Source organism: Pogoniulus pusillus, chromosome 35 (genome assembly GCF_015220805.1).
Source record: "Pogoniulus pusillus isolate bPogPus1 chromosome 35, bPogPus1.pri, whole genome shotgun sequence".
NCBI lineage: Eukaryota > Metazoa > Chordata > Aves > Piciformes > Lybiidae > Pogoniulus > Pogoniulus pusillus.
Window position 1 is genome coordinate 12,881,931 of NC_087298.1, and position 26,713 is coordinate 12,908,643.

At 53.7% G+C, this 26,713-nt stretch overlaps 2 protein-coding genes across 5 annotated transcripts in view; one reads left to right on the forward strand and one right to left on the reverse strand.

Annotated features, from left to right (window-relative positions):
* The window catches only part of SETX (senataxin), a 40,752-nt gene extending 37,252 nt beyond the window's left edge, over positions 1 to 3,500 (forward strand). For both annotated transcript variants that reach the window (XM_064171619.1, XM_064171620.1), the window contains 2 exons: positions 626 to 713; positions 1,660 to 3,500. In XM_064171619.1, coding sequence (XP_064027689.1) covers positions 626 to 713; positions 1,660 to 2,424 — 853 coding nt within the window. In that variant the 3' untranslated portion in view covers positions 2,425 to 3,500. The remainder of the gene's footprint in view (positions 1 to 625; positions 714 to 1,659) is intronic.
* A 7,412-nt stretch (positions 3,501 to 10,912) lies between these two features.
* NTNG2 (netrin G2) overlaps positions 10,913 to 26,713 on the reverse strand; it is a 56,038-nt gene continuing 40,237 nt past the window's right edge. For all 3 annotated transcript variants that reach the window (XM_064171132.1, XM_064171133.1, XM_064171131.1), the window contains 4 exons: positions 26,165 to 26,191; positions 13,291 to 13,458; positions 12,158 to 12,292; positions 10,913 to 11,647 (listed from right to left, as the gene is read on the reverse strand). In XM_064171132.1, the coding sequence (XP_064027202.1) occupies positions 11,424 to 11,647; positions 12,158 to 12,292; positions 13,291 to 13,458; positions 26,165 to 26,191 (554 nt within the window). In that variant the 3' untranslated portion in view covers positions 10,913 to 11,423. The remainder of the gene's footprint in view (positions 11,648 to 12,157; positions 12,293 to 13,290; positions 13,459 to 26,164; positions 26,192 to 26,713) is intronic.

Below are 26,713 nucleotides of genomic sequence, written 5' to 3' on the forward strand. Positions count from 1 at the left end.
TCACCACATTGCTTTCTGATCTCCCCCACCAAACCTTGAGAGGTAAAATCACTGAGCAGCCCTCAGCTTTGTTCTAACTCCAACCAGAACATTCAGAGCAGGCAGTTCTCAGAGGCTTTCTTCAGCAGGAATGTGCTTTTCACTCTTGAAGCATGACAAAGCAAAATGTGCTTCCAGTGCCAGGTCACCTTTACAATAAAATATTCATGTCCAGCCTCCAGCATTTCAGGAGGAAAATTTCCCCTTAATCATGCCAAATATTATTAATCTACTGCAGTTCAAGTCAAAAAGAAGCTTAAAGTCTTGATAGGTGAAGTGAGGTTGATGCCTTCTGTACTTTGAGGAACGTTTAAGGCAGCAGTGGTTGGTATTAAGAGGGGATTTGCTCTAAGAAAGGCAGCATCAACAGCAAGAGCTGGAAAGAACTGGAGTTCCCTGCGAGGAATCAGGGTGAAAGCAAGCCAGCAGCCACAACTCATCTAGCACTGCTGACGTGGGGCAGGGCTGCTGCAGTGGGGTCACAAACTGCCTCTCTTGCCTATGTTTCCCTGACACTGGTCTCTCTTTCTCCTGACAAACCTCCTGGGAGCAGTATTCCCAGAGCTGAGTTTTCCTTGTCCCTTAGGTTTCTGGCAAGCCTTCAGCGCCTGAATGTCACAATCACCCGAGCCAGGTTCAGCCTCTTCATCCTCGGAAGACTGGAAACACTCATGGTGGGTACAGCATCATTCAAATGGTCTTCTTCATCCTTCCTCTGGGTCAAGGAGTGCTTGGGGAAGGGAAAACCATCCTCAGGCTGTGGAAGGAGGGACTCTTTCCTGGTGTGCTGTTAAAGGAGCACGATGCAGGCCGCTGAAGGCTGCTGCTCAAACGCTCTGGCTGTAACTCCTAACAGCTTTAAAAGCAGATCAGCTGATGTTCTTGCTTCCAAGAAGGGAAGCTGGAAACCACTCTCAAAATGTGACTGAAGTTCATAATCCTTTACCATTCTAAGAAAAAATCTCTCAACTGGGAAGAGGATGATGGCAGAGCTGTTTTCCTGCTCCATCCTTAGTCTTGCTCCAGCCTTTGCAGTTGCCCCTGGATACTGAAACAAAGATGATTTTAAAAGACTTAAACCAGCCCCAAACATCCTCCTGATCTTCAGAGGATTGTTTATGACACTACTTTGTGTAGTCATGTGGGTTTTGAGGGTGCTTGGACTCTTTGAAATGAGTGTTTGTGAAGCAGAGTGACCCTTCTGGGGAACTGTGAATACCCACTGGAGGTGCAGGGAGTGCTCTTGAGTGGAGCTCATGGCTCACAGGAGTTGATTTGCTTGGTCTTTCTGGGCCTGGGGGGTGTCAGCTACACCACTAGAGGGCATGGAAACCTTGCTCCTGGCTCAGTCTGGAGGAGAGAACTGTTCTGGCCTTCATAAACAGAGAAACTGTCTTTCATCAGTAGCAGCTGAGTGCTGGTGAAGGCTCTTTCCCTGTGGTACAGCAGCCAGAGTTGCTTTGCAAGTGAAACACAAGATTCTTCCATTCCAGAAGGACACTAGCAGTGGTTTCTGTGACACTTGTGTCAGGTACCTTGATTGTAAAGAGGTTGTGCAGGCCCTGGCAGCTCTGTCCAGTTGTGCTGAGCTCACTGGTAACTGTTTCCTCCCTCTTGCAGGAAAACAAAGACTGGAACCAGCTGGTTCAGGATGCTCACAAAAGAGGAGCCATTATCAAGACATCAGAAGAAGGCTACAAGAGAGATGCTCTTAAGATCTTGAAGCTCAGGCCAACAGGATGGTGTCCAACCAAGGCAGGGACAAAGACTCCTGCTCTGCAGCCTTCCTTCTCCAGTGGCAAGAGGGTTGAGCTTGCAAAGCCAAGGGAGGCCAGCAGCAGCCCATTGGTGGCATCTGCTGCTGGCCACGCAGCGCCACAAGGAAGCCGAGTGCCCCAGCAGGCACAGGGAGCTCAGGCTGTGGACTTCAGCAGAGGCAGTGCCCCCACACCTGTGGAGGCTGCAGCAGTTCCTGCTGCCCAGGAGAAGCCAAGAGACCCAAGGAGGGCAGGCATGGTTGGCAGGACTGAAGCTAAGGGGAGGGAGCAGGACTCAAAAGGCAGCAGTCGAGCAGCCCAGAGCACTGCAGGGACAACGCCGCAGCAAGGCTTTGAAGTGTCCTCGGCCAGCAGGGACCAGAGTTCCAGAGCAGAAGCTTCTAAGAAGCCCTCCAGGGGACATTGTGACCTGCCCTCCAGGGGACATTGTGACCTGCCCTCCAAATCACCTTCCTTACCTCGACAGGAGCATGACCGGAGAGCTGGGGTCCACAGTAAAGGAGGTCACGATCACAGCAGCAGGAGGAGCAGGGACAGTCATGCTTCAAGTAGAACCCCAGAGAACACAGAACACAGCAGTGCCAAGAGGAGGAAGACCTCTCACTGACTGCAGCTTTGGCTCCTCACTGGTAGATCTATTCCCAGTCTTCTGCCTGGCAAAGGCCTGTTTTAACTTATTGACCACTCCCTGGTGTTGAACCTCTGCTAGCAGTAGATCAGCTTCGTCCCACCCTGTGCCTGACTTCTGAAGGGCACTTTAGAGCTAAACAGTTGAGAGCTTCCAGCTTTGGAGGAGCAGTGAACTCTGTCAGCCAGTGAGTGAGGTGAAGGTTGTAAATGTTTCAGGATGTATATTTGTACAGTATACAAAATTATTTTAAGATCTAATTTGGCAAAAATAGAGCTTCTTGTTTCCTTCTGCAAATGCTCTCTTTCTTAGTGGTGCAATTTTTTTATGAAGAACCAGAGCAAAGCAAAACCCCAAACCTCAAAACACAACAACTTTCCCCTCCCTCCCCCCAAAAAAAAACCCCAAATCTGGGAAACAAACAGAAACCCCCTCCAAAAAAATGCCCAGCCAGACTTCTCTTTTCCTTTGCTCTAGCCAATCTTAATTTATTTGTTAGCCAAGAGTGGGTGTTGCAAAGGTGGGAGCAGGGACTCTGGCTCATGCTCCCCTCGTGCCTCAGGAAGGGCAGATGTACATTGGTTGAGTGCAGAGAATTCTTTTCTATGTTCCCCTGCCTGTTTTTATAGGAAGAGAAGAGCTTTCCTTTCTACAACTGTGCCTTGAGTTTTTGCTCCTGCTGCCTCTTCATCAGCTGGAATCCTTTTCTTCTTGAGGTGGCAACACAAACTGCAGATTAAAGCCTACAAGGTCTGTCTGGCCCCAGTGAGTTCATGTGGTGAATGAGCAACAGCACTGAGGCTTCCCAGCCAAAGAGCTACATAGCACTGGGTGCTAAGGACCTGAATTTTGTAGCTTGAGAGCTTTTGGAGATCTCCAGGGGTCAAAAGGGCAAGCAGTGCATTCTAGGTGTTACTACTGACTCCTTCCCACTGTGTCTGAATTTAAAACCAGGAAAATGAGATGGGGGGGGCAGGACCCAAACTGTTTTTAAGAAAGCTTTCCTCTCACCACACCATTGCACAATAAAAGTGGAATCCTTTCTGCTAAGAAGGCTTTTGGGTTGCTGTGGAGCTTCAGTTTCTTCTCCTGGTGTACCTGCCTGTCTCAGGGAGGTGAAGAGCAACATTTAGTGTGTGCAGGGGGTTGTGTAGAGACAGACTGGTGTGATTCTGAGAAGGCAGCACCCTGCTGTGTTAGTCCCACTTGGGTCTGCGTGGCCTTGGTGTTTTCTCTGTGCTAAAATGCAGCCTGCCCTGAAGCAGGCTCTTGTCCCTTGCAAACTGATTTGTGCTTCCCCAGTGTCAGGGCAGTGACTTTGCCTAAGAAAAGCAGCTGCCAGACGTCTCTGGCTGGAATTTAGCCACGTTTGAGTTATTCTTCCTGTCCTGACACGCTAATTGCAGTGATTAGAGTTGGCTCTGTCCTTTCAACCTGCTGCCAGAGAGGTGTGTGAGATCCAGGTCAGTGCCGCTCAGGTGCCTTCACCCTACAGAATATCAGGTGTGGGTCAGGGGGTGATGGCCAGGGAGACTTCAGCATCCTGCATGCATCCAAGCCCAGAACCAATGTGCTTTAATGGGACCAGCTGCTCTGTAGCTGTGCTGGGAAGCTTTTAGCTGCTGTCTGTGCCTGCCCAGCTCCTTGTGCTGCACAGCACAGAGCAGTTGAAGAGAATGGGGGAGTGTTGGAGGTGTCTGAGCTGAAATCAGCATGTGTGCATTATTTGGCTTTGGTTAATGATTCTCTCCAAGCCTTAATTGCTTCAGCAAGCTCTGCCCACCTCTGGTCAGCAGTACCTGCTCTTCTGAAACTGCTGTGAGTCCTCCTGGGTGTTGTGTACCTTGTTGTGAGGGAGCAGAGCTGCTTGGATAAACCCAACAGCCACAGATGGGGCAGTTTGGTCACTCCCACAGCACAGAACCCACTCTGGCTGTGTAACCTCCCTTTGTGTTCACAGGGATATTGCATACCTCTTGGCTCTGCTGCCCTGCCTGCTGTTTCTCCTCAGCACATGCCAAGGGCTGGTTCTAAGGACTGTGAAAGAAGCCACTTGGACCATCTTTATGTCAGTAAAAGGAATGCTGGGAGCTGGTGCTGCCCCTCAATAAGCTGTAATGAGACCCAGATGTAAACAGAGCAAAGTATGAAGGAGGAGCTGAGTGTCCCTGCTCAGGAGTGAGAGCAGAGCTGGGTTTTGAAGAGCTTTGTTTCACCATCTCAGTCCTTCTCAGCTGGGTCCTGTGGTGAGTGGTTGAAAGTGTGCAGATGAGCCAGGCACTGCCTCTGCCTCCTGTTAGCCCAGAAGCTGGCAGCAGTCCTTCAGAGCTGAGACTTTGCTTGCAGTTACTTGAAGCACAGCAAGAGGCTGAGGTTTAGTTCTGGATAGAGAAAGGGGAGCCCAGATGTTGGGGTTTGGGTAGAGAGAGGGGAGAGCCCAGATGTTGGGGGTTACTTTTGGATAGAGAAAATGAAGCTCAGCTATTGGGGGTTACTTTTGGGTGCAGAAAAGGGGGGCACCCAGATGTTGGAGTTTAGTTGTGAGTATAGAAAAGGGACCCTAGATGTTGAGGGTTACTTTGGGGTTTAGAAAGGAGATACCCCAAATACTGGGGGTTACTTTAAGGTTATTGAAAGGGGGAGCTCAGATACTTGGGGTTTACCTTTGGGTATAGAAAAGGGGAGTCCAGAACATAGATTGGCTCAGGCTGGAAGGGACCTGAGAGCTCATCTGCTCCAACCTCCCTACCATGCCCCAGGGACACCTCTTCAGCTAGACTCAGCTGCTCAAGGCTTCATCCACTGTTGAGGGTTACTTTTGGGTTTAGAAAGGGAGGAGCCCAGACATTGGGGGGTACTTGGAGGTCATAGAAGGGGAAAGCCCATACACTGGGGGTTTACCTTTGGGTATAGAAAGGGGAAGCCCAGCTGTTGGTGTTCAGGCTCTAGAAAGAGGGGAGCCCAGCTGTTGAGGCTGGAGCTGAGCTGTTCATTCACAGCCCAGCCTCTGTAGCAATACCTGGGAGCAGCAGAAGCAGGGTCCTAAAAATGCAAGAGGCTCTTGTCTGCATGAATAAATGATGGATGAAATGGCTGCTGTGTGGTAAATGGAATTTCTAATGTTAATGATCTAATACAGCCTCTTGCTACACCAGCTCCACTCCCCAGCCACCTCTAAGGTCTCCTTTCTTCTCTCCTTAAGAGATGCTTGGAATGCAGCCCACTGCTTTATTCTTCAGTGCAAATAACTGGAGGCTGAACAGCCCTGGAGAAGGAGCAGCAGGGACCTTCCAGCCAGCTCTGCCTGCCTGCCTAATCGGCCCCCAGCTCTCGACCAGACAGGAGCAGAAAGGGAAGGGAAGGTGCTTGCAGTGCAGCCTGTGCTTGGTGGTGTGAAAATGGAGCTGGCCTGGCTGTGGCTGCCCATGTTTGTCACCTATGTCACTGCTGGACCAAGCAGGATCTCCCTTTCCTACAGAGCTGCTCCGCTCCCCTTTCCATCCTAAGGCCTGACAACATCCCAGGGCAGGGTCAGGATGGAGCTTTTGGAGGCCAGTCTGGTTGCTGGCCGAGAGAGAAGGTAACTGTGGTGCAAATGGGTGGGTTTAGGCTTTCCTCACACGTTTCACCCTGCAGGGAAACTTGTTATGGCACTTAGAGAATCAAAATGACAAAGGAGGCTTCAGGACAGGCTGCAGCTCTTCTCTGCATCTCAAATGAGTGTGTGATTTCTCTCCAGTGCCTGAGTGGTGGTGGCCAAACTCTCCCCCAACTCCCTGCTGGAAAGGCTGAGAAGATGGCGAGGCAAAGCTCTTCCACACTCAGCTCTGCTCTTGCTGCTGAGCAGGAGCACTCAGCTCCTCTGTACTTGGGGTTTATTTACATTTGGAGCTTCTCATGAAACCAATTACAAAGGAAGATTGCTTGGGGAGCCCTTTAATGTCATTACCATCCAAGTGTGGGTGCTCTCTAGCCCCCACCAGCTCCTTCCCAATCGCTCTTGTCAATGAGATGTCTGCTCCCTCAACGGGTCTGGTGTTTGGGTTTTTAAAGCTAAGTGCCAAGGGAGTTGTTTTCCTCCCCCTCCTCCCAGCTCCCAGGGGCTGTAGGCTCAACGTTTTCTCTGCTGAGCAAGCACAGCCAGGTTGCTGCTGAGCTCCTCTGCACCTGGGGCTGTGAACCCAGCTGGGTCACCTCAAGCCGATTTCTTTTGGTTGTCGCTTTTGGGGGTTTGAGTGACTTGGGTTTGTCAGCGCTGGAAACAGTTAAAATCAGAGCAGGCTCTGAGGTAAACAATCAAGCTGCCGAGCTGTGAGGCTGGAGCTGTTTGAAGAGGTCACAGTTTTGCAGGCAGAAGTGTAATTTAACAACTTTCCCAAGCACCTCAACCGCCGGCGACAGGATGCAGAGGAAAAGCTCTTGAAGGAGCCAAGTGGCTTTTCTCAGAAAGAGAAGGAGCCTTTGGGTAACCTTTCCACAGGTAGCAAACTCAACTTGCCACAGTTGCAAGCAGTTGAGGTACAAACGGTTCCATCTCAAAGCAGATGAAGTTTGGGAGCTGCAGGTACTTGCTGTGCTGGTTTCTCTCTCCGGTCTCTCCGCGCAGCCACCCCTGGCTGCAGAGAATGAGTCTTCAGCCCTCAAGCTTGAAATTGTGCTGCTAAATACCGAGTTTGAGATGTGTGTGAGAGGGTTTTTGTCCTGCCTTGCAGTGCTTTGTGTTCTGTCCTTGCCGGTCCTCCAGCAGCGCTGTGCAGGTGCTGTGCCAGCCTGGTCCCTAGGCTTTGTGTCTGAGCCTGGTGAGGAGCTGCGTGGCTCTGGCTGCAGGCAGAGCTCCAGGAGGGGGTCTCCAAAAGTCCTTCATTGAATCATGAAATTGCTTAGGGTGGAAAACACTTCGGAGGTCATCAGGTGATGATCTCTTTTGGCTTTGTCCTTGCTGACAGCCTAGAGGCTGTTAGAATTCTTCTGCAAGGGGAACCATGGAACTGGTTGGGTGGGAGAAGCCCTCAAAGATCATCCACTCCAACCTTCAACCCAGCACCACCATGGCCCCAAGTGCCCTGCCCACATGCTTCTTAAACACCTCCAGGGGTGGCAACTCCACCACCTACCCGAGCAGCCTCGTTCTGTACCCTCACCAGTGCTAAGCTACTGCCACTAAAGCATCTCCCCTCTCTGGAGCTGAGTTAGGAAGCCAGCAAACCCTCACCTTAAACCCAACCACCCAGGAGCAATCCTCCAAACCATGAAGACCTACTGCAGTGGTCTCTCAGCTCTGTCACCTCCAGCAGCCCTCATTCCTGGGCTGTTGTGAGCTTTGTTGTGTCTTTCTGAGGTTATTTTCTGTGTGAACGTTGCTGCTGCTGCTGCTGCTCCTTGGCCTGTTCCTGCCTGCACCGCAATAACCGGGGGTGTTTGCAGGGAAGCTGCTGGGCTCAGGGTTTGGCTGGGCTCTGGCTTTATGAAGTAGTAAATTTTCTCTTGCTTAATCTAATATTCTAGAGAAAAACAGGAGTGCAGGGAAAGGAGAATGTTGCTTCACCTTCCAGAAGTGCTATTAGAGAGCCTGATCTCGTTACAGCCTGTTCTGTGCTATTACTTGTGAGAACAGAGGCGGGCGAGGGGTTTAAATCTCTTGCAGTCAGAAAGTACAAAGGAGGAGGCTCAACACCGACACACACAAAGGAGCTGGAGGAAGGCAGGCAGTGCTTGTGCCCCCTGCCTCTCCCAGGGTCCAGCTTCAGCAGAGGGAGTTTAACCCTCATTAATTTAAGGTGGCTTAGCTCAGCCTCTTGGCCTGCCTCTGTGCTGCTCAGAGCCTGCCCCAGCTCTGTGTCGCTCTGGGATGTGGCAGGGTCCACCCTGCACCTTCCCCCCTCACAGAGTCACAGAACACAATGGGTTGGAGGGGACCCTCAAAGGTCATATCATCCAACTGCCCTACCGTCAGCAGGGATAGCTGCATCTAGATCGGGTTGCTCAGGGCCCCTTCAAGGCTGACCTTGAACATCCCCAGGGATGAAGTCTCCACTGCTTCCCTGGGCAGCCTGTTCCAGCATCTCCCCACCCTCACTGTGCAGAACTTCCTCCTGAGGTCCAACCTAAATCTGCCCTGCTCCAGTTGCACTCCACTACCACTCAGCCTATCCCCACAGGCCCTTCTGAACAGTCCCTCCCCAGCCTGCCTGGAGGTCCCCGTCAGATAGTGAGATGCAGCTCTGAGGTCTCCCTGGAGCCTTCTCTTCTCCAGGCTGAACTGCCCCAGCATTCCCAGGCTGTCCTCACAGCAGAGCTGCTACAGCCTTCTGATCACCTTTTTTGCTTCCTCTGGACCTCCTCTCCTTGTCCAAAGTAGAAGTTTGTTGTTCTCCTTTCCCTACAGGTGGCTAATTTTGGGGCCCTGCCCATGGATGTGACATGTGCAGTGTGAGGCTGAAGGACAGATGCAGCTCTGGCACCTTTGAATTGTGGACTGCTCCTGGCACAGATCCCCTTGAGCAGGATGGGCTGTAGGGACTGGAGCATGGAGACAGTGATGGAACAGAACAGATGTTGACAGAGGCTCTTGGAGCAAGGACACCAGACCTGGGAATGCCAGCAGAGGTTCAAGCCTGGACTACCTGGGGCTGCTGGGCTGGCTCAGAGAGCTGTGTGGAGCTGAGATGATGACCTGGAGCTGCTCACCCGGTAAGAAAAGCAGCCCAGAGCTGAATGAGCTGGAGGGGTGTGGTGGAGGGTGATGTCTCCTGTCTTCTAATGCTCTACCCAATCAATTCCTGGCTTGGCAAATCTTTGGACACAACAAATTTAAAGCTCTTGTGTCCCAGGCATTCCCACTGTTCTGAAGGAGCAACACTGTTTCTTGGCTCTTGTTTCTCCTGCCTTGGTTGATGTGCTTCACTTTCTCAGGCAGCAACATGTTTGTCAGTCTTAAAGGAGTTGATCTTGTCTCTGTGAGCTTCATGATGAAGCTCCAGGCTGTGGATGCTTGAAAATAAGGGGAAGGACTGCTTAAAAGTAAGAGGAAGGGGAAAGGTTGCCTAAAAATAAGGGGAAGAGGAAAAGCTGCTTGAAAATAAGGGGAAGGGCTGCCTAAAAATAAGGGGAAGGACTGCTTACAAATAAGAGGAAGGGGAAGGACTGCTTACAGATAAGAAGCTTTGCCTGCAAAGGTGCATCATGGCACCAGCTCAGGGGGAACTGCAATGGGGCTGGACAGCTGATGTGCTCCTGGAGAAGCACCCCTGGACTCCCCAGCCTTTTCCTACTGCAGGAGAAAAAACCCTTTCCCCATTGGCCCAATGCTTCATGCATCACTCAGGCTTTCTTCATTGTCTGCAGTTAGTGTCCTAACCTGGGTTCAGCAAAGTAATTAGGAGGAATAATTAAGAGCTCTCAGTCATGAGGCAAATTTCTCTCTCCCCCCTTCTCCCTTACGGTGTGGCACACCTTGGTAGTGACTCAGAAAACACAAGAGGACATTAGGAATCCAAAAATAAAGTCTTTACCTGTAATTAAATGTGCACACAGAAAGGAAAACGTGGTGATCAAGCAGCCAGTAATAGTTGCTTTACTGGAGGAGGGTACACCAGCATCGAATGCTCATGGCAAAAGGTCCCTTTGGAGTTGTGGTTCTTTGAGAACATTTAATCCAAACAAAAATAAGTCTCTACCAGAGGAAAAATGAGAGAAAGAAAAACAAAGAAAAAGAAAGGAAAAGAGAAAATAAAGGAAAAAAGAAAAGAAAGGAAAATACATGAAAAAGGAAAAAAAAAAAGAAAGAAAAAAGAAAAGGGAAAAATAAAAGAAAGAGAAAAAAAGAAAAATAAAGGGAAAAGAAAAAGAAAAGAAAATTTAAAAAAGAAAAGAAAAAAGAAAAAGGAAAAATAAGAGAAAGGGAAAAGAAAAAGAAAAGGAAAAAGAAAAGGAAAAAGAAAAAGGAAAAATAAAAGAAAGGGAAAAGAAAAATAAAAGAAAAGAAAAAAGGGAAAAAGAAAAACTAAAAGAAAGGAAGAAAGAAAATAGAAAAAAGGGAAAATAAAAGAAAGGAGAAAAAAGAAAAAGAAAGGAAAAAAAAGAAAAAAGAAAAAGAAGGAAAAAGGAAAAGGTTAAAAAAAAAAAAAAGGAAAGAAAAAGGAAAAAGAAAATAAAGGAAAAGAAATAAAATAAAGAAAGAAGAGAAGAAAGAAAAAGAATCAACCCCAATCCCCAACCCCAGCAAGTCTTCGAACCTCAGAGCAGATGGACAGACACGCGTGGAGAAGACACTGCACTCCTCGTGGGCTCTGTCCCCGGTGGCTCCCTGCACTCTCCAGAAGGGCAAGAGCCCAGATCCCAGCGATGAGACTCCCAAAACCTCAATGCAGCAGCTTGGGCTGTAGGCATCAGGATGTGCGTGGCCAGGCTGATGGGATGTGGGACTACGCAGCCAGGACGGACCCGAGTCCTCCCTTGCCCTCCCTCCCCTCCCCTTCCCCTGCCGGTTGTGTGATGGTGTGGTCACGACTGGCTCCTGCAAGACAGGACGCTAAGAAGAGGACAGATGAAAAGGACATCCCAGCCCGTACCAAAGTAAGGAAAGGAGCAATAAAAAAACCCCTCGGGGGGTGGCACTGCTGTCAGCGGAGCCCCGCGGCCCCGTGCGGAGCGGGAGGGAGAGCTGCTGCTGCTCGGAGGGGATGGCCGTGGGCGGCGGGGCCGTGGCTCGGGTGCAGTCCCCATGCTGCTGCTCGGCAGGCAGCTCTGCGCTGTGCCCTCCTCAGCTGCCACCGAGGATGGGGGCCTGGGCAGCAGTCGGCTCCTGCTTTCTGCTCACCTCTCTGCCTGGGAAGTGGCTCGAAAGACGTTGTGCAAGTCCTAGCAGCGTGAAGGCAGGCGGAGGGGGAGATGGTGGGGAGAGAGCCACCAACCGTGCCCTTGCTCTCCCCGGGGTCCCTCGGGTGATGCGCCTGGGCTGGGGCCCCTGCTCTGTGGCTTCAGAGGTCCACCCAGGCACGCAGCTGGAGGGCCAGCACCGTGAGGAGGAGGGTGCCAAGGCTGCCGCGGGCAGCGTGGGCACCGTCGCAGTCCTTCTTGTCGGCCTCGCAGCGGGACTGCTGGCACAGGACCCCTTTGAAGCCCACGGGGCAGATGCAGCGCTGGTTCTGGTAACAGGTGCCCCCGTTCTGGCAGAGCAGGAGCTCATCGTCGCAGACATTGGCTGTGAGGTGGGAGGGAGGGGAGGACGTGGGAGGTTAATGTGGGGGGCTGGAGCAGGAAGCAGAAGCTCCTCAGGCTTACAGTGCCTTGAACACCTCCAGGGAGGTTGTGGAGCACAGAAGCACCGAACGTGATCTTTGATCACGTTGGGTGCTTCTGTGCTCCACAACCTCCCTGGGCAACCTGTGCCAGGATCTCACCATCCTCAACCTGTGCCAGTGTCTCCCCACCCTCACTGCAAACAACTTCTTCCTACCATCCACTTTCTAATCTCCCCTCTGCCACTTTAAACCCTTTCCTCCTCCTCCTCCTCCTGCTCTTGTGGCTGCAAGCCCTTGGCAGCAATCCCTCCCCAGCCCTCCTCTTAGACCCCTTTCGGACACTGCAAAGCCACTCCAAGGTCTCCTCCAAGCCTTCTCTTCTCTTCTCTTCTCCAGGTGGCGCTGAAGGTGCCCATCCTGCCTGGCCCCACCTGCTGCCCGCAGCTGTGCCCCTGGCTGGGGATACTCACGGAAGCAGCCCTGCCTCCAGTAGTAGTTGGGCAAGCAGTCGTCACACTTGGGCCCCGTGGCTCCCTCTCTGCACTCACAGTAGCCAGTCTCGTTGCAGCGGTCGTGCATGGAGCCGATCTGGTTGCAGTTACATTCTGCCCAAAGACAGGGGGGTTGTTAGTGCCCAGGTTGGCAGGGGAGGCTCTGTGCCTGGCAGTGCCCCCCTCCAGACAGCTGCTGGGGACCTTGGAAAAGTCTGGCTACAGCTTACAGGAGGTACCTTCGTGGTCAGACCTGAATAGGGTCCTGAGCAACCTCGCTGCAGGGGAGGTTGGGCAGGGTGAGCAGGTAGTGAGGTGGATGGGTACTGGTTGAAGGGAAGGAGCCAGAGAGTTGTGGTCAGTGGGATGGGGTCTAGTTGGAGGTCTGTGACTAGTGAGGTCCCACCGGGGTCAGTACTGGGACCAGCTCTGTTCAATATATTCACCAATGCCCTGGCTGAGGGCACAGAGGGCACTGGCAGTGAGTTTGCTGATGACACCAAGCTGGGTGCAGTGGCTGCCACAGCAGAGGCTGTGCTGCCATTCAGCCAGGCTGGGGCAGGCTGCAGGGGTGGGCAGGGAGAGATGGAATGAAATTCCACAAGGGCAAGGGGAGAGTCTGGCACCTGGGAAAGAACAGCTCCAGGGAGCATTATAGGCTGGGGGCTGAGCTGCTGGAAGGCAGCAAAGGGGGAAAGGATTTGGATACCAGGAAACCAAATGCTTCACAGAAAGGGTTCTCAGGCACTGGCACAGGCTGCCCAGGTTGATGCTGGAGCCACCATCCCTGAAGGTGTTTGAGGTGCATGGATGTGTTTTAGCAGCAGTGGTGGGATTGTGAGCCCCAGGCAGGTGGATAGACTTGGTGACCTCGAAGGTCTTCTCCAACCTCAGCACTGCTATGATTCAGTGCCAAGTTCCTCCTCGTGTTTAGGTAGAGCTTCTGATGCTTGTGCCCCAGGGCACCGCTGCAGAAAGCCTGGCCCCATCCTCCCGCGCCCACCCGGCCTGATGGGCACTGATCCTCCGCAGGCTCCTCCAGCGAGGGGCTGCCCTGCAGCCCAGCCCGGGGGGGTGCCAGCTGGTGGTGCCCAGGCCCGCAGGGCTCTCACCTATGCAGACATTCTCATCGTCCAGCTCGGCGGAGCTGTTGCGGTAGAAGCCCAAGCGGCAGTGCTGGCAGTGCTGGCCGCGGGTGTTGTGCTTGCAGCTGACGCAGGTCACCACGTTGAGGAAGTCGATGTAGCTGCAGCGGTTGGAGTGTCCATAGCACTCGCAGTCTGCGGGAGGAGCAGAGACTGAGCAGCGAGCCAGGAGCATCCTCCCCGGGGCTGGCCGGAGGAGAGGCTCTGCAGGAGGCTGCCGCTTGGGTGGCATCACAGAGGAGGCCAGGAGGCTGTAGCACCTCTCCTGTGAGGATAGGCTGAGAGAGCTGGGGCTGGTCAGCCTGGAGAAGAGAAGGCTCCAGGGAGACCTTAGAGCTGCACCTCACTATCTGAAGGAGACCTCCAGGCAGGCTGGGGAGGGACTGTTCATAAGGGCCTGTGGGGATAAGATGAGGGCCAGGGAGGGTGGGAGATGCCACCCATGGCTTGGTCCAGCTCTGCATCTGTCCCCAGGGCTGACCTGAGGGAGTGTGCTGGAAAGCAGCCAGCTCAGTTCAGTCCACAGCTAGAGGAGTTCAGCTGCTTCTCCTGTTTGCTCTGTGTCACCATGGTGGCATGGGGGCTGCCTTGAAGTGCCAGGTCTGGAGCACTGGACCTTCCTGGCAGATCAGAAGTGTGACACAGGAGGAGAGCAGGAGCCTTAACTACCTTCTGGCCCAGCTGTCCTGGTCAGCAGGAGTCCTGCTTGGGAGATGCCCCAGGCAGCACAGGCAGGGAATAATGTGAGCAGAAATGGGGTCAGGCAGGTCTGAGCTTCCCCAGCCTTCGAGGAAGAGGAGGATGGAGTTGGGCCTGGGGCTTGGTCTGAGCTTTGGCATTAAGCATGGCAGGATGACAGAGGGATGGGAGGAAGGCTGATGGGTGACATGCACATGCAGCTGCAGGAGGCTTGTCTCCATGAAATGATGAGCAGGGAAGGTGCAGCAGGGCAGAGGTTTCCCCACGGTTCACAGCTGCCTGGGGAGGAGCTGAGAGTCTAATCCTGACCCTCTGTGAAACACCTTCAGCCTCTTCAAGAGTTTCAGCTCAGATCCTTCTGGTTGCTGCAGTTTCTGGTGGTCAGTCCACACTGGGGCTGCATTGCTACAGCAGCTGACCACGACTGGGACAGGCAAACCACCCTCTCTGTGCTGGAAGCTGCTGGACCGCACCGCCTGGGTGGTGCAGCTCCACTCTCCCTCCTCTTACCTTTGTATGTTTCAACAGGTGCCACTGGGCCAGAGTCTGGTCTCAGCCGGATGAGTTTTGAGCTCTTTGAGGACACTTGAGGGAAACCAGAGACACTTTTTCATGCTACTCAGCACCACTCCGTGCCCTGCCCTGCCACAAGCAGCTCTGCCACCAGCACGATGCCAAGGCGAGAGCACCACTCTGGCAGCATCTATTTCTGTACCAGGTAGGTGCTAAATTTCTCCTCTTCTTCTCCCCACCCCAAAGCTGGGTGCATGAGAAGCACCACACAGAGCCAGGAGGAGCTACTCAGACATGTCCCCCCCACTGCACATGGCACCAGCTGGGGTGCTCAGGAGAAGGGTCTACAAGTCCAAACAGCCTAAAGCCCATATCTACTGGCCATGGGTTCAGCTGGATGGAGGTCATGCCAGCCTCTGCTCAAAAGCTGCTAGGAGTGGAGCTAGGAGGACAAATGCTATGGAGGTGGCACCTGGCAGGGTTTGCTACAGGGTGCTGCAGAGCACAGGTGGCTCCAGCCAGCCTTGCCCCACCAGCACCTACCTGGCTTCTTCCCGTGCCTCCTGCCCGCCGTGCGCCCTGCTTTGCTCTTCGGAGCTGCTACGTGAGAGGATAAAGCACCTCTGAGTGCTGCGGTGGGGGCAGGGCTGCCGGGGCCAGCCCAGCCGGCTTGGACTGGCACAGTGCCTCGGGGTCTGTGGCTGTCCTGGCCAAGGTGGTGCCACCTTGGAGCTGTGTTACCAGCCAGACCCCCGACCCACACGGGATGGCTGGGGTCAAGGCCATTGTTTCCTGGTGGGGTTTGGTGCTCAGAGGGGTTGGGTGACCTGGGTGAGATCCAAGTTGAGCAGTGCTGAGGTCCTACAGGTGCCAGCACTGCTTGTGGTGTGCCAGCCCTTGCACACCAATGTGGTGCTCAGCGGTGGACACTGCCAGAGCTGCAGGTCACAGCCCCACAGCGACAGCAGGGCAGGAGGTGACTCTTCCCCACCCAGGGCTCAGCCATGGTCAGAACAGATCCTCTCCTGACTCTTGCACCCTCCGTGTCTCCTCGTGGGTGCTCAGCTGGGGGCTGTTGTCCCTGCCGTGAGGGGAGAGAGGCAGCCCGGAGCGGGAGGAGCTGCAAAGCCCTGCACCTCTGCTCGGGTGGGTGCTGCAGGTGGCCCTGGCAGCTGCATCCCTCTCTAGAAGCCCCCACGGCTGTGCCTGTCCCTCAGGAGGAGGGGACCTGGCTGTGAGGGGGGTCCATGGTGTGTTGGGAGCAGGGTGGTCTGCTGAGGAGGCTTGGTCCCGTTGGACCGAAGCAGCCCCTTAGCCCGATCAGTCGTGGCTGGAGGAAGCTGCACGGCCCTGGCCCTGTGCAAGAAACCCCTCCTCAAAGTCTCCTGGGGCCCGGGAACACCTCTGCAGCCATCCTGGTCCCAAACACATCCCCGGACAGATCCGCCTGGGCCCGGACGAACAGAGCTGCTCTGGGATGGAGCTTGCGGCGGGGAGGGTCGGGCTGGGGGCGGGGGGGCTGAGCCGGCACAAGGAGCCTGAGGGAGGAAACTGCCTCGGACGTGGCCTTACCTCGAATGCTCTCGGGAGGGTTTGGTGGCTTCGGCTTGGGCTGCAGAGCCGCGGGGCTGGGTGGGCGCTGGGCAGCTTGCGGCAGCAGCGGTCGGGGAGAAGAGCAGACTGAGTGCGGTGCCCTGCGCTGCTGCCCAGGGGGGTCCGCGGCGCGCCGGGAGCTGGGGGCAGCCTGCTAGGGCGGGGGGCAGGGGACAGCCAGCTAGGGCTGGAGGCAGCCAGCTAGGGCGGGGGGCAGGGGACAGCCAGCTAGGGCTGGGGGCAGCCAGCTAGGGCGGGGGGCAGGGGGCAGCTAGCTAGGGCGGGGGGCTGCAGAGGATGCGCTGAAGCAGGAATGAGGCTAAGCCTCCGGGGACTGAGAGTCCCTTGAGTGTGAAGAGAGACGGCAAAGGTCTGTGCCGAGGGAAGCTGTGGGAGCTGCTGTGGGAGCTGCTGTGGGAGCTGCTGTGGGAGCTGCTGTGGGAGCTGCGGTGGGCATGTGGCCACTCCATTGTCCAGGCATGGAGAGAAGCTGCACCTGCAGGCCACTGCCAAGGCTGGGAGCCTCCTTGCTCAGCACGGGCTGCCAGCATTGCCTGGCACCGGTGCCCATGGTGGAGGCTGATCCCCTGGTACTGCATTAGGCACAGTTTTGTTTCTCTCTGGCCAGAGGCAGGCCTCAGAGCACCACAATTCCAAAGAGCCTCAACTTCAGCACCTTCTGCTCCCCAGCTGAGTACTTCCCAGCAGTGAGCTGGGTGCTGAGCCCAGCCCAGGGGCTCTGCTCTGCACTGGAAGGGATGCTAAAGTCTACAGCGGGAGCAAGCTACAGGCAGCTCGGGTGGGAAATGGGAGCTGAGCACCAAGGGGCAGCTGCTGAAGGCTGTGTGCTGGTGGGAACCATGAGGAGGAGAAACCTCAGCCTCTACAGCCAGCATGGAGCCTCTTGAGGTCCCCACCAGGAGCAGCTCACCTTAGGCAGAAGCAAGGGAAGACACAAGAAGACATCTAAGCTACAAACCACACAGCCCTATCTGTTTACAAAGCTCTTCTGCTCTACAAGCAGGCTCTGGTCCCAGGAGATGCTGAGCTTTCCATGATCCTCTCTGCTCACCCCAGCAGCAAGCTGTGAACAACCTCCTTTACCAGCTCCCATCCTCATCTCTCATGCACACAACTCAACCCCCCCAGGCTCCTCCAGCCTTGCACGCTGGGCACAGACAGACCTGGAGCTTTTTCCCAGGTGAGAGGAAGAGAGAGAAACATGGAAAATGGGGATGGGAAGGGAGGAACTAAAGCATTTGAGTGCTGGGAGAGGCTGCTGGCTGGCAGGACCAGCTCAGCCATGTGTCTCCTACCTTCTGCTCCTGGGCCAGCCTTGCCCACCTGCAGTGGGGCAGCTGCTGACAAGTCAGTGAAGTCTTGAAGCCATCAAAGGGGAAAAGTTTGTTACTGGTTATGCTGGGGGAGCTGGAAAGCAGTGAGGAGCTTGTGGAGGGAGCAGCTCATAGCTGAGGGGCCTGGAGCACCTCTGTGAGGAGCAAAGGCTAAGCCCTAGGGCAGCCTCACAGGGGATCTGCTCAATGCTCAGCAAGAGCTAAAGGGTGGGGGGCAAGAGGATGGGGCCAGGCTCTTGTCAGTGGTGCCCAGAGAGAGGACAAGGGGCAATGGGCACAGACTGGAACCCAGGAGGTTCCACCTGAGGATGAGGAGAGAGTTGTTTGGTGTGAGGGTGCTGGAGGCCTGAAGCAGGCTGCCCAGAGAGGTGGTGGAGTCTCCTGCTCTGCAGAGATCCAGAGATTCTCTGGACTTGGCTCTTTGGGCTATGGCTTAGTGGCCATGATGGTGTTGGGCTCAGTCTCAGAGATCTTTTGCAACCAGAACAACTCCATGGTTCTAAGAAGAGGCTGGATCCCTTCTTTGGTTTCTCTGCATGCCCTCACCCCTACTCTTTGGTTTCCCTGCGCATCCTTGCCCTTACTCTTTGGTTTCCCTGCATGCCCTCACCCCTACTGCCTCTGTACCCCTCCCCATCATCCTCAATGTTGGTAACATCCTTCAGGCTTGCTAGAAAACAAACCAAGGAATCACAGTTTTGAAAAGCCATATTATTAATCTGAAGCTCCAGTTGGGTAACATAAGGAGGAGGAGGCAAAAAAAAGAGAGAGAGAGAGAAAAAATCTCTCAATCCTTGCCAAGTTTGAAAGGACAAACCCAAGTAGGAGAGGGATGAGATTTCCCAGCCTCGTCAGGGGGATGATAAACAATGCAGAACCAAAAAGAAGGGAAGATGATGAATTCCTGTTAATGACAGGCTGTAAGAGAAGGTGATAGACATTGTCCTTTTCACTTGGGAAGTGGAAACCAATTGATATTAATCCAGTGTTAAAGGGAATAGAGGATGGGGGTGGGGGTGGAGGGGGGGGAAAGGCAAATAAAAAGCCCTGTGCAAATTGGCAAGGGTTTAATTAGAGTCACAATAAAAAGCAGCCCTGGAGGCATTTTTGCTTTTTAGTCATTCCCAAACACCTCCACTCCATCGCCTTTACAGAAGCCAGGAAAGATTATTAATGCTCATTATCCTGAGAACCTTTTCCCTTCCAGCTTTGGGACATGAATGAGCAGGTTTATATCTGGGGAGGGGGCCAGGAGATGTTTCACACACACACCCCCTCAACCAGATGCAGTTCAGGCAGCTGGGAGCTCATCTCTTGGGGCAGCCTGATGGAAGTCGCTGGGTTTAGAATCAGAGAATCTAAGCATAGAATGGGTTGGGTTGGAAGGGAACTCAAGGATCAGCCAGTTCCAACTCCCTCTGCCATAGGCAGGGACACCTCCTCCTAGAACAGGTTGCTCAAGGCCACTGGTCCTGAGCACCTCCCTGGGCAGCCTGTGCCAGTGTCTCACCACCCTCAACCTGTGCCAGTGTCTCACCACCCCCACTGGAAAAATCACTTCTGGGGGAAGTGGAATGAGCTGAGCCAAGAATTTGTGCTTTGTAGCCAAAAAAAAACCCCACTGGGGCAAAGAGTGTGGAGTAGTGAGGAAGGGACCCTGAGAGAGCCTTTCTGGCACCATCGACCTGAGGTTTGCTTTCTGCAGACCCTGCCTGGTGCTCTCTTTCTGTTGGAGCTCTGAAACAGTGAGCAGGGCACTGGGTGGGGGTGGGGAGGTGTTGTTTTTCCCAGAGGTGCACTGGGAACTGTTGAAAATGCTATAAACCAGAATGGGGGAGAAGGGGGGGAATTGGAAATGGGGTGGGGGAAGAAAAAAGTGGGGAAAAAAAAAAAAGAAGAAAAGAGAAAAAGAAAGAAAAAAGGAAAAAAAATAGGGGGAAAAAAAAGAAAGAAAAAAACCCAAAATAATTAAAAGAAAAAAGGGAATGAAAAAATGAAAAAGAAAGAAAAAAGAAAATGAAAGAAAAAAGAAAAAGAAAGAAAGAAAAATAATTAAAAGGAAAAAAGAAAGAAAAAAGAAAAAGAAAAAGGAAAGAAAAATTAATTAAAAGAAAAAAAGAAAGAAACAAAAAGAAAGAAAAAAGAAAAAGAAAGAAAAAATGAAAAGAAAGAAAAAAGAAAGAAAAATAATTAAAAGGAAAAAAGAAAAAGAAAAAGAAAAAGAAAAAGAAAAAGAAAAAGAAAAGAAAAGAAAAAATTAATTAAAAGAAAAAAAGAAAGAAAAAAGAAAAAGAAAGAAAAAAGAATAAAAAGAAAAAAGATTTAAAAGAAAAAGAAAAAAGAATTAGGAAAAAAAAGAAAAAAGAAAAATATTTAAAAGGAAAAGAAAAAAATTAAAAAGACTTAAAGGAAAAAAAATTAAAAAGGAGAAAAAGAAAAAATATTTAAAAGAAAAATAGGAAAAATATTTAAAAGAAAAAAGAAAAGGAGGGAAAATATTTAAAAGAAAAAAGAAAAGAAAAAATATTTAAAAGAAAAAATATTTCAAAGAGAAAAGGAAGAAAAACTTAAAAAAGAAAAAGGACAAAGATGAAAAAACCAGAAAAAAGAACAGGGAAAACAAACCACAGAAAAAAGAAAACATTTTTCTCCCCTGCTTATTTTGAACGTGGGTAAAATGTACCAACTGGCAAGGAGGAAGCTGACAGCTTCAGGGAAGCGTTTGAAATGCCAGGAGAGAGTGCACTGAATGCAGCCTGCCCTGGGCAGCTCTGAGCTCCCCCCAGCCGCAGCTGCCTCCGGACCGCAGGCTGTGCCCTCGGCTCGATCTGCTCCCCCCCCCCCCCAGCAAGCGACCAGGCACGAAAGCATCCTACAGACAGGAGCACAGTTCCACCTTGCCCGCAGCACGCAGCAGGAGCGGCCGAAGGCAGCAGCTGCCCAGCAGCTCCGGTGCCACCCAGGGGCAGCCCAAATCTAACCTACTCCTCTCGCTGCGCGCTGCTTGCTCTCCGCCTTGCTGCTACCCACTAGAGGCAGGAGGGGAAGGGGAGACGTTGGTCGGGCGTTAAATACCTGAGGTTTTCTGCGGTTCCCTGGTGGGCACAGAGGCAGTGGGCTCAGAAGGTGAGGGTCTGATGATGCTTGCTTGTGGTGGAGAGAAGAAAATCAGAGGGCAGCAGACCACAGAAGTTAGAGGTGAGGGAGCACAGGGATGGGGCAGAGCTCTAGCAGGAGGTTTTGTCTTGGCTGAGCTGGCTCTAGAGCAAGGAGGGACTTGTTCAGTGCTTCTCAACTTCAGGAGGGAGGCAAGGACACGGAACCTATCTCTGTTCCCATCTGGGCTCTGCTCTAGCTTGGTGTCATTGTGTCTCCTGCAAGCTGGCATCTCACCAGGAGCTGGGAGGGTCACCTCTTGAGCAAAATGCTTCCCTTGAGGTCCCAAGGAGTTGGGTTCAGAGCCCCCTGGGGCTGTCACAGCATTCAAAGAGCTGCCTAGCAGGGGGCAGGACCAGAGGTGGGGGAACATCTCTGGTCCAAAGCAGATCAGCTTTGGGCTGTGCCTTGATTCCCTGTTGCTGGTTGGAGGGACACAGTGGACCTCTGGCAGCAAAGCCAGTGCTGCTGCCCGGGGAGGAGAGCTGCTGGGTGGCCCTCACTGCCTTCCCATTCAGAGCAGCCCCTCCAGGGACTGTCTCCACCCCCAGGAACACCATTCTGGGCCAAGACCTGGCTCTGCAGAAACACGGGAGGGGGTCTGGGTGAGGATGAGGAGCTCTGAGCTGTGGCAGCTGGGCTGCACCAGGACTCCTTTGCTTATGCTGCCCCTTGCCAGCAGCTCATGAAAGCATGACAAAAAACCCTTCTCTGCCCGGGGAGCAGGACTGGGAGCAGGGAAAACATTCACCCCGTGGTGCTTGACGTCTCCCTCAGAGCAGGTTGGCAGGAGCCCATCCCACCCCCGCCCCAGCACCCAGCCCCACTCAGCTGCCATCCTGCCCACCCCAGCTGTAGGACACAAGCGAGGCAGAAACCACAGCGGCTCAGCACCGAGCACACCACCCACAGGGACACAGCAGTGCCACAGGGACCCAGCAGTGCCACAGCGACCCAGCAGTGCCACAGGGGCCTCGGGGGCTGCTGTGGCTGAGCATGGATAAAAATCAGATGGCCCCAGGAGCGTGGCAAAGATGTGGAGGAGCTCTCCTGTCCCTGGTGGGGCCCAGGTGGTTTGAGCTCTGGGCAGGGCTGGGGGAAGAAAGTTCTCCTGCACACGGACCTGGCTGTGGAGCACTTCTGCCCAAGCCAGAGAGCTGCCAGCAGGGTCACTCCAGCTCCGTGGAGGCTGGAGCTGAAGCTTCTGTGCCCGAGGAGCTCCTCCAGCAGGGTACCTCCATGCATATAGCTCTATTTGCATAAACATGCAATCAAGTTTCCTCATCCCTTTGACTGGCTTCTGGCAGCTCCCCCAGACAGACTGTTACTAACATGCTGTGGGTGTAAAACGTCCTCCTGGGAAATATCAGGCCCCAAAAGCATGGTGAGGGGGGGGCGTGGGGGGGCCGCGTGGCTAATTCCCCCGTGAGAAGCTTAAAAAAATATGTCCTGCTGTTAAATTTGATCTGCTCATTAGCAAGAGAAAGGAGAAAATGTCTCCTTCGTGGGGGGAGGGGAGGAGGAACCCCCCTCGGAGAAAGGACAAAAGTTTTTCCTCCGCGGTGGAGGATGGATTTTAGAGATTAGGAAAGGATGTTTCTGGAGCTCCAGCCCCTGCTTGCTGCCTGCCTGCTCCTCCAGCAGCTGCCTGGGGAGCGCTCTGCCCTCCAAAAGCTGCCCTTGGAGGTGCAGCCAGCCTGAGTTACAACCTTGAGTCTGGCCACGGGGACTTGTGCAGGGTTGGAAGAGCTGCCAAGGGCAGAGCCAGCTCCTCCCTCGACCCCACAGCACAGCCCTGGCGTGGGCTAAGCTCTGAGTCTGGTGGCAAGCGACAGGAGGTGGCTGCTTGGCTGCCAAGGCAGCTGCTCTCCCCTGGGAAAGTCCAAGTGAGAGGCTGTTGGGGAAGAGCAGCCCCCAGCCTTCCTCCTGCTGCCCTGGGAGCAGCCCTCAGCCTGCCTCCTGCTGCCCTGGGAGCAGCCCTCAGCCTGCCTCCTGCTGCCCTGGGAGCAGCCCCCAGCCTGCCTCCTGCTGCCCTGGGAGCAGCCCTCAGCAAGCACAGCAGGGCCAAGTCTCCTGCCTGCTCTGGCATCTCCTGCAGGGATCAGGGCCGCAGCAGGACAGGTACAGCTCCACTCTCCCTTGTGTGCCCTGAGCAGGACAACGGTGCCAAGTGGCTCTAGCAGAGGTGGGTCCTGAAACCCTTTTCTTTCTGAACCCCACAACATGGAGAGGAAGAAGCCCTGGTTCTCTCCTGGCTGCCCTGGTGAGCACAGTGCCAGCAGAGTCAGATCAGCCATGCCAACCCCTGGCACGGTTGGCTCTTGGCATTGAGGTGGACCCACTGTGGCTGCTCACAGGGACCACTTGCTCCTAGCTCTTGGTACAGATGCCAGAGTGCCCTTGGGCTGAAGAGGGAAGAGCAAAGCAGGGTTGCCCAGGGGCTGATTTTTATCCATGTCCCTTTTTCATCCTACAGAGCAGAGAGCCAAAGGCACCAACGGCAGAGGAGCCAGGATGGGAAGCGGCTGAAAAGGAGGAGGCTGCCCACAGAGTCCTGTCCCTCTGAGCAAGGCAGGGAGCATGGCACCCACCTGGCTGGGGGGTGGTGGTGGCAGGTAGGGGGGTGCTGCTGGTGGTGGTGGTTGAGGTGGTGGTGGTGGTCGTGGTGGTGGTGGTTTTTGCAGTGGTGGTTTTGGAGGTGCTGACCCTCTGCGGCCGCTCGAACGCTGGCAAGCAAAGAGAAGAGGTGGGAGGCACTTACTGGGGGGCTTGGGGGGGGGGCTGGAAGGTTTCCTTGGCAGCTTGCACAGCACTGAGGCTGCTGGGGCTGAGCTGGTGACCGATTTCTGGGCACTGTGACAAGTGGGGCAGCCAGGGGCTTAGGGCTGTGGTGGCTCTGTGACGCTCTGTGTGTGTGTGTGCAGGGGTGGGGGCTGGATCAGCTTAGGCTGCAGGGGCAGATATTGGCTTAAAGACTTACAGCTCCATCAGAAATTAATTGCCAATTAAGGTGAAAAGGGGAAATGAAAGCAGAGATGGGTTGAAGAGTGAGGGGAGGGAGTGGTGAAGGTGCTGGGAGCTGGCACCTGATGCCCGCTGGCACAGCCCTGCCTAACCCCCCAGCTCCACAAACAGCAGCAGGTCTCTTCTGCCACCCCACGGGCAGCAAACCACCCAGCACCATCATACCCACCCCCACGGGCCTGGGTTTCTTGGCATCAGATCTACAGAATGGGTTGGGTTGGAAGGGACCTTCAAGATCAGTCAATTCCAGCCCTCCCTGGAAAAGCCTTTTGAGGTCATGCCCAGGTTGCTCAAGGCCTCATCCAAGCTGGTGTTGAACACTCCCAGGGAGGAGGATGTCCACAAGCTCCCTGGGCAACCTAAGGTTGCCCAGGGAGCTTGTGGACACCCTCCTCCCTGGAGATGTTCAGCACCAGCTTGGAGAGGAAAACCTTCATCATCCAACCAAAGAGCACCAAGGAGCTAGGTGCAGTGCCCACCACCCCCACCCTACCCTCACCACCACCACCACCCCCACAGCCTGAGCTAAAATAACCCCTGGGACACAAATTCCTACTTAGCTTCTACCTGCTGCCCTCCTGTCCTTGTTTGTCCCACTGCTTCGTGCAGATTATGGTTGCTTAATTTCATAATAGCCCTGAGCTAGTTTAAATACTTCATTTAGGTCACTTCTAGTCTCCAGTGCAGGGTAAATAATCTCTCCTTAACTGGCCTAGGACACAAATCCCTCCTGTCCACCTCTTGTACGTTGCTCCCAGCCCCCACCCCCCCTCCCCCAGCAGAAGAGTTTCCAGTGAAAAACAAAAGCAGCCCTGAGGATGTTTAAGCTCTGTCAAGGAGGAGAGGGAGGGGGAAAAATAATTATCTGGTTTTGACCAGAGAAGCAAAGAATCTGTTGGACTTTTAAAGCATTTTGTTATTTCAGTTGTGAGTTCCCAAAGGGAGGGGTTCAGTTTTCAGCTGGAAATGTTTAGCCATTTACACTGCACTGCTTCAGGTCCCAGGGTGTGCTCCATTTGCTCAGGAAACTCAGGCTCACAGATGTCAGGGGTGGGAAGGGACCCAAAGAGCTCATCCAGTCCAACCCCCCTGCCAGAGCAGGACCATCCAATCCAGCTCAGGGCACACAGGAACACATCCAGACAGGCCTGCAAAGGCTCCACAGAAGGAGACTCCACAACCTCCCTGTGCAGCCTGTGCCAGGGCTCTGGGACCCTTCCAGGCAAGAAGTTCCCCCTTGTGTTCAGCTGCAACCTCCTGTGCTGCAGCTTCCATCCATTGCTGCTTGTCCTATCCCAGGCAGCAGTGAGCAGAGCCTGTCCCCCCCTCCTGACCCCCAGCCCTCAGATAGTTATAGACATTGATTCAGTCCCCTCTCAGTCTTCTCTTCTGCAGACTAAGCAGCCCCAGGGCCCTCAGCCTCTCCTCACCAGGCAGTGCTCCAGTCCCCTCATCATCCTTGTAGCCCTTCACTGGATCCTCTCCAGCAGATCCCTGTCCCTCTTCAACTGGGGAGCCCAAACCTGAAGGCAGTACCTGAAGGCAATGCCTGATCTCACCTGAAGGCAGTGCCTGATCTCAGCCTCCACCTCTCACCTGGGTGCATTTTGCCCTCACTGCATTTCTCCCAAACTCTTTCCTCCCTCCCTGGGGCTGTTTAAGGCCAAGCTGGATGAGGCCTTGAGCAGCCAAGTCTGGTTGAGAAGTGTCCCTTCCTCAGGCAGGGAGGAGATGATCTCTGAGGTCCCTTCCTACCTCTAAACCATTCTATGATCCTACTTCTCCCCCAGTCCTTTGCCTGCAAACCAAAGAACTCATTCATCATCCTGCTCACCAATTTGTTCCTTCTGGAGGGTAATTCCAAGCCATAACATTCAAACCCCAGCCTCTGCTTACCCAAAACTCAGAGCTCTTTGATATCAAACTACCTCCAGCTTTGTTAAATAAGGAATCCTACCACACCATCAATCTTGCAGCAGAAAACTCCCTGCTGAGCTCTGCTCCTTCCCAGAGCTGTGTTTGTGCAGCTCCACACGTGCGTGCAGCGCTGCACACTCTCCCTGCTTGGGTTTTTAACTTATCCATAGCCCAAGGTGACCCTGGGCTGGATGCTACACCAAGGAATTCAAACCCCAGCTCCTTCCTGCTCCGAGTAGAACCTGCAAGCCTGGCAGAGGAGGGGAGGAGGTTCACAGGGAGTGCTGCTGGGTTTGGAGAGGCTTTTTTTGCTTGCTTTCCGGCTGCCGTCCTAACGAACCTCCTGGGGGGAAACCATGCCAGAGGAGGAGGCAAAATGAGGCTGCTGAAGTCAAAGGGAGAAAAGATAAGGCTCTTTGACAGGGCAGAAAATGAGGCACAATTAGGGAAGAGTTATGGGGTGGGAAATGATAATGGGGAGAGAAGAAGCATTTCTTTGTTTTTGCTTAGTGACATCCACAAGGATCATGCACCGGGGCTGGGGGGAGGTGAAAAGCCAACACTTGGGATTGGTTTTTACTTACTGCCAAAGGCTGAGCCTGCAGCTGCACCTGTGAAGAAAGCAAGAGAAGCACAGTCACTGGGAGCAGGACACCACCAGCAGAAGATCAAACAGCCACACAAAGTGGGGACCAAACAGCCATCAGCAGCTCCTCAGCAGCTGTTTGCTGCCACAGCTTGCAAGCTGCTGTTGTCAAACCACAGAGGTGGCCAGGGGGTGCTGTCTGGGGCCCTGGCATCTCAAGCCTTTCCCCTAGGCATGAACTTGCTGATGGACTTTCCTGCTAACCAGTTCCTTAAAGCCCAGCAAAGCTGTGCAGATCTGCTGGGGTTCACTGAGCTGTGCAGGGTCTGAGCCAGGTTGTGGCTCCTGGAGAAGCTCTCAGTGGGCAAGAAGGGCTGCTCCCACTGCAACATTCACTCAAGGGAACACTGCAGAGCCACTGGCTTCAAAATCACCAGCTGAAGGCCATCCAAGGACCAGCTTCTGGCTTTCAGCACCCAGGAGACTCCTGGCCATGGTCCTCTCTACTGTAACAAGTGGATGGATCAAGGCAAGTGTCAGCTGAAAG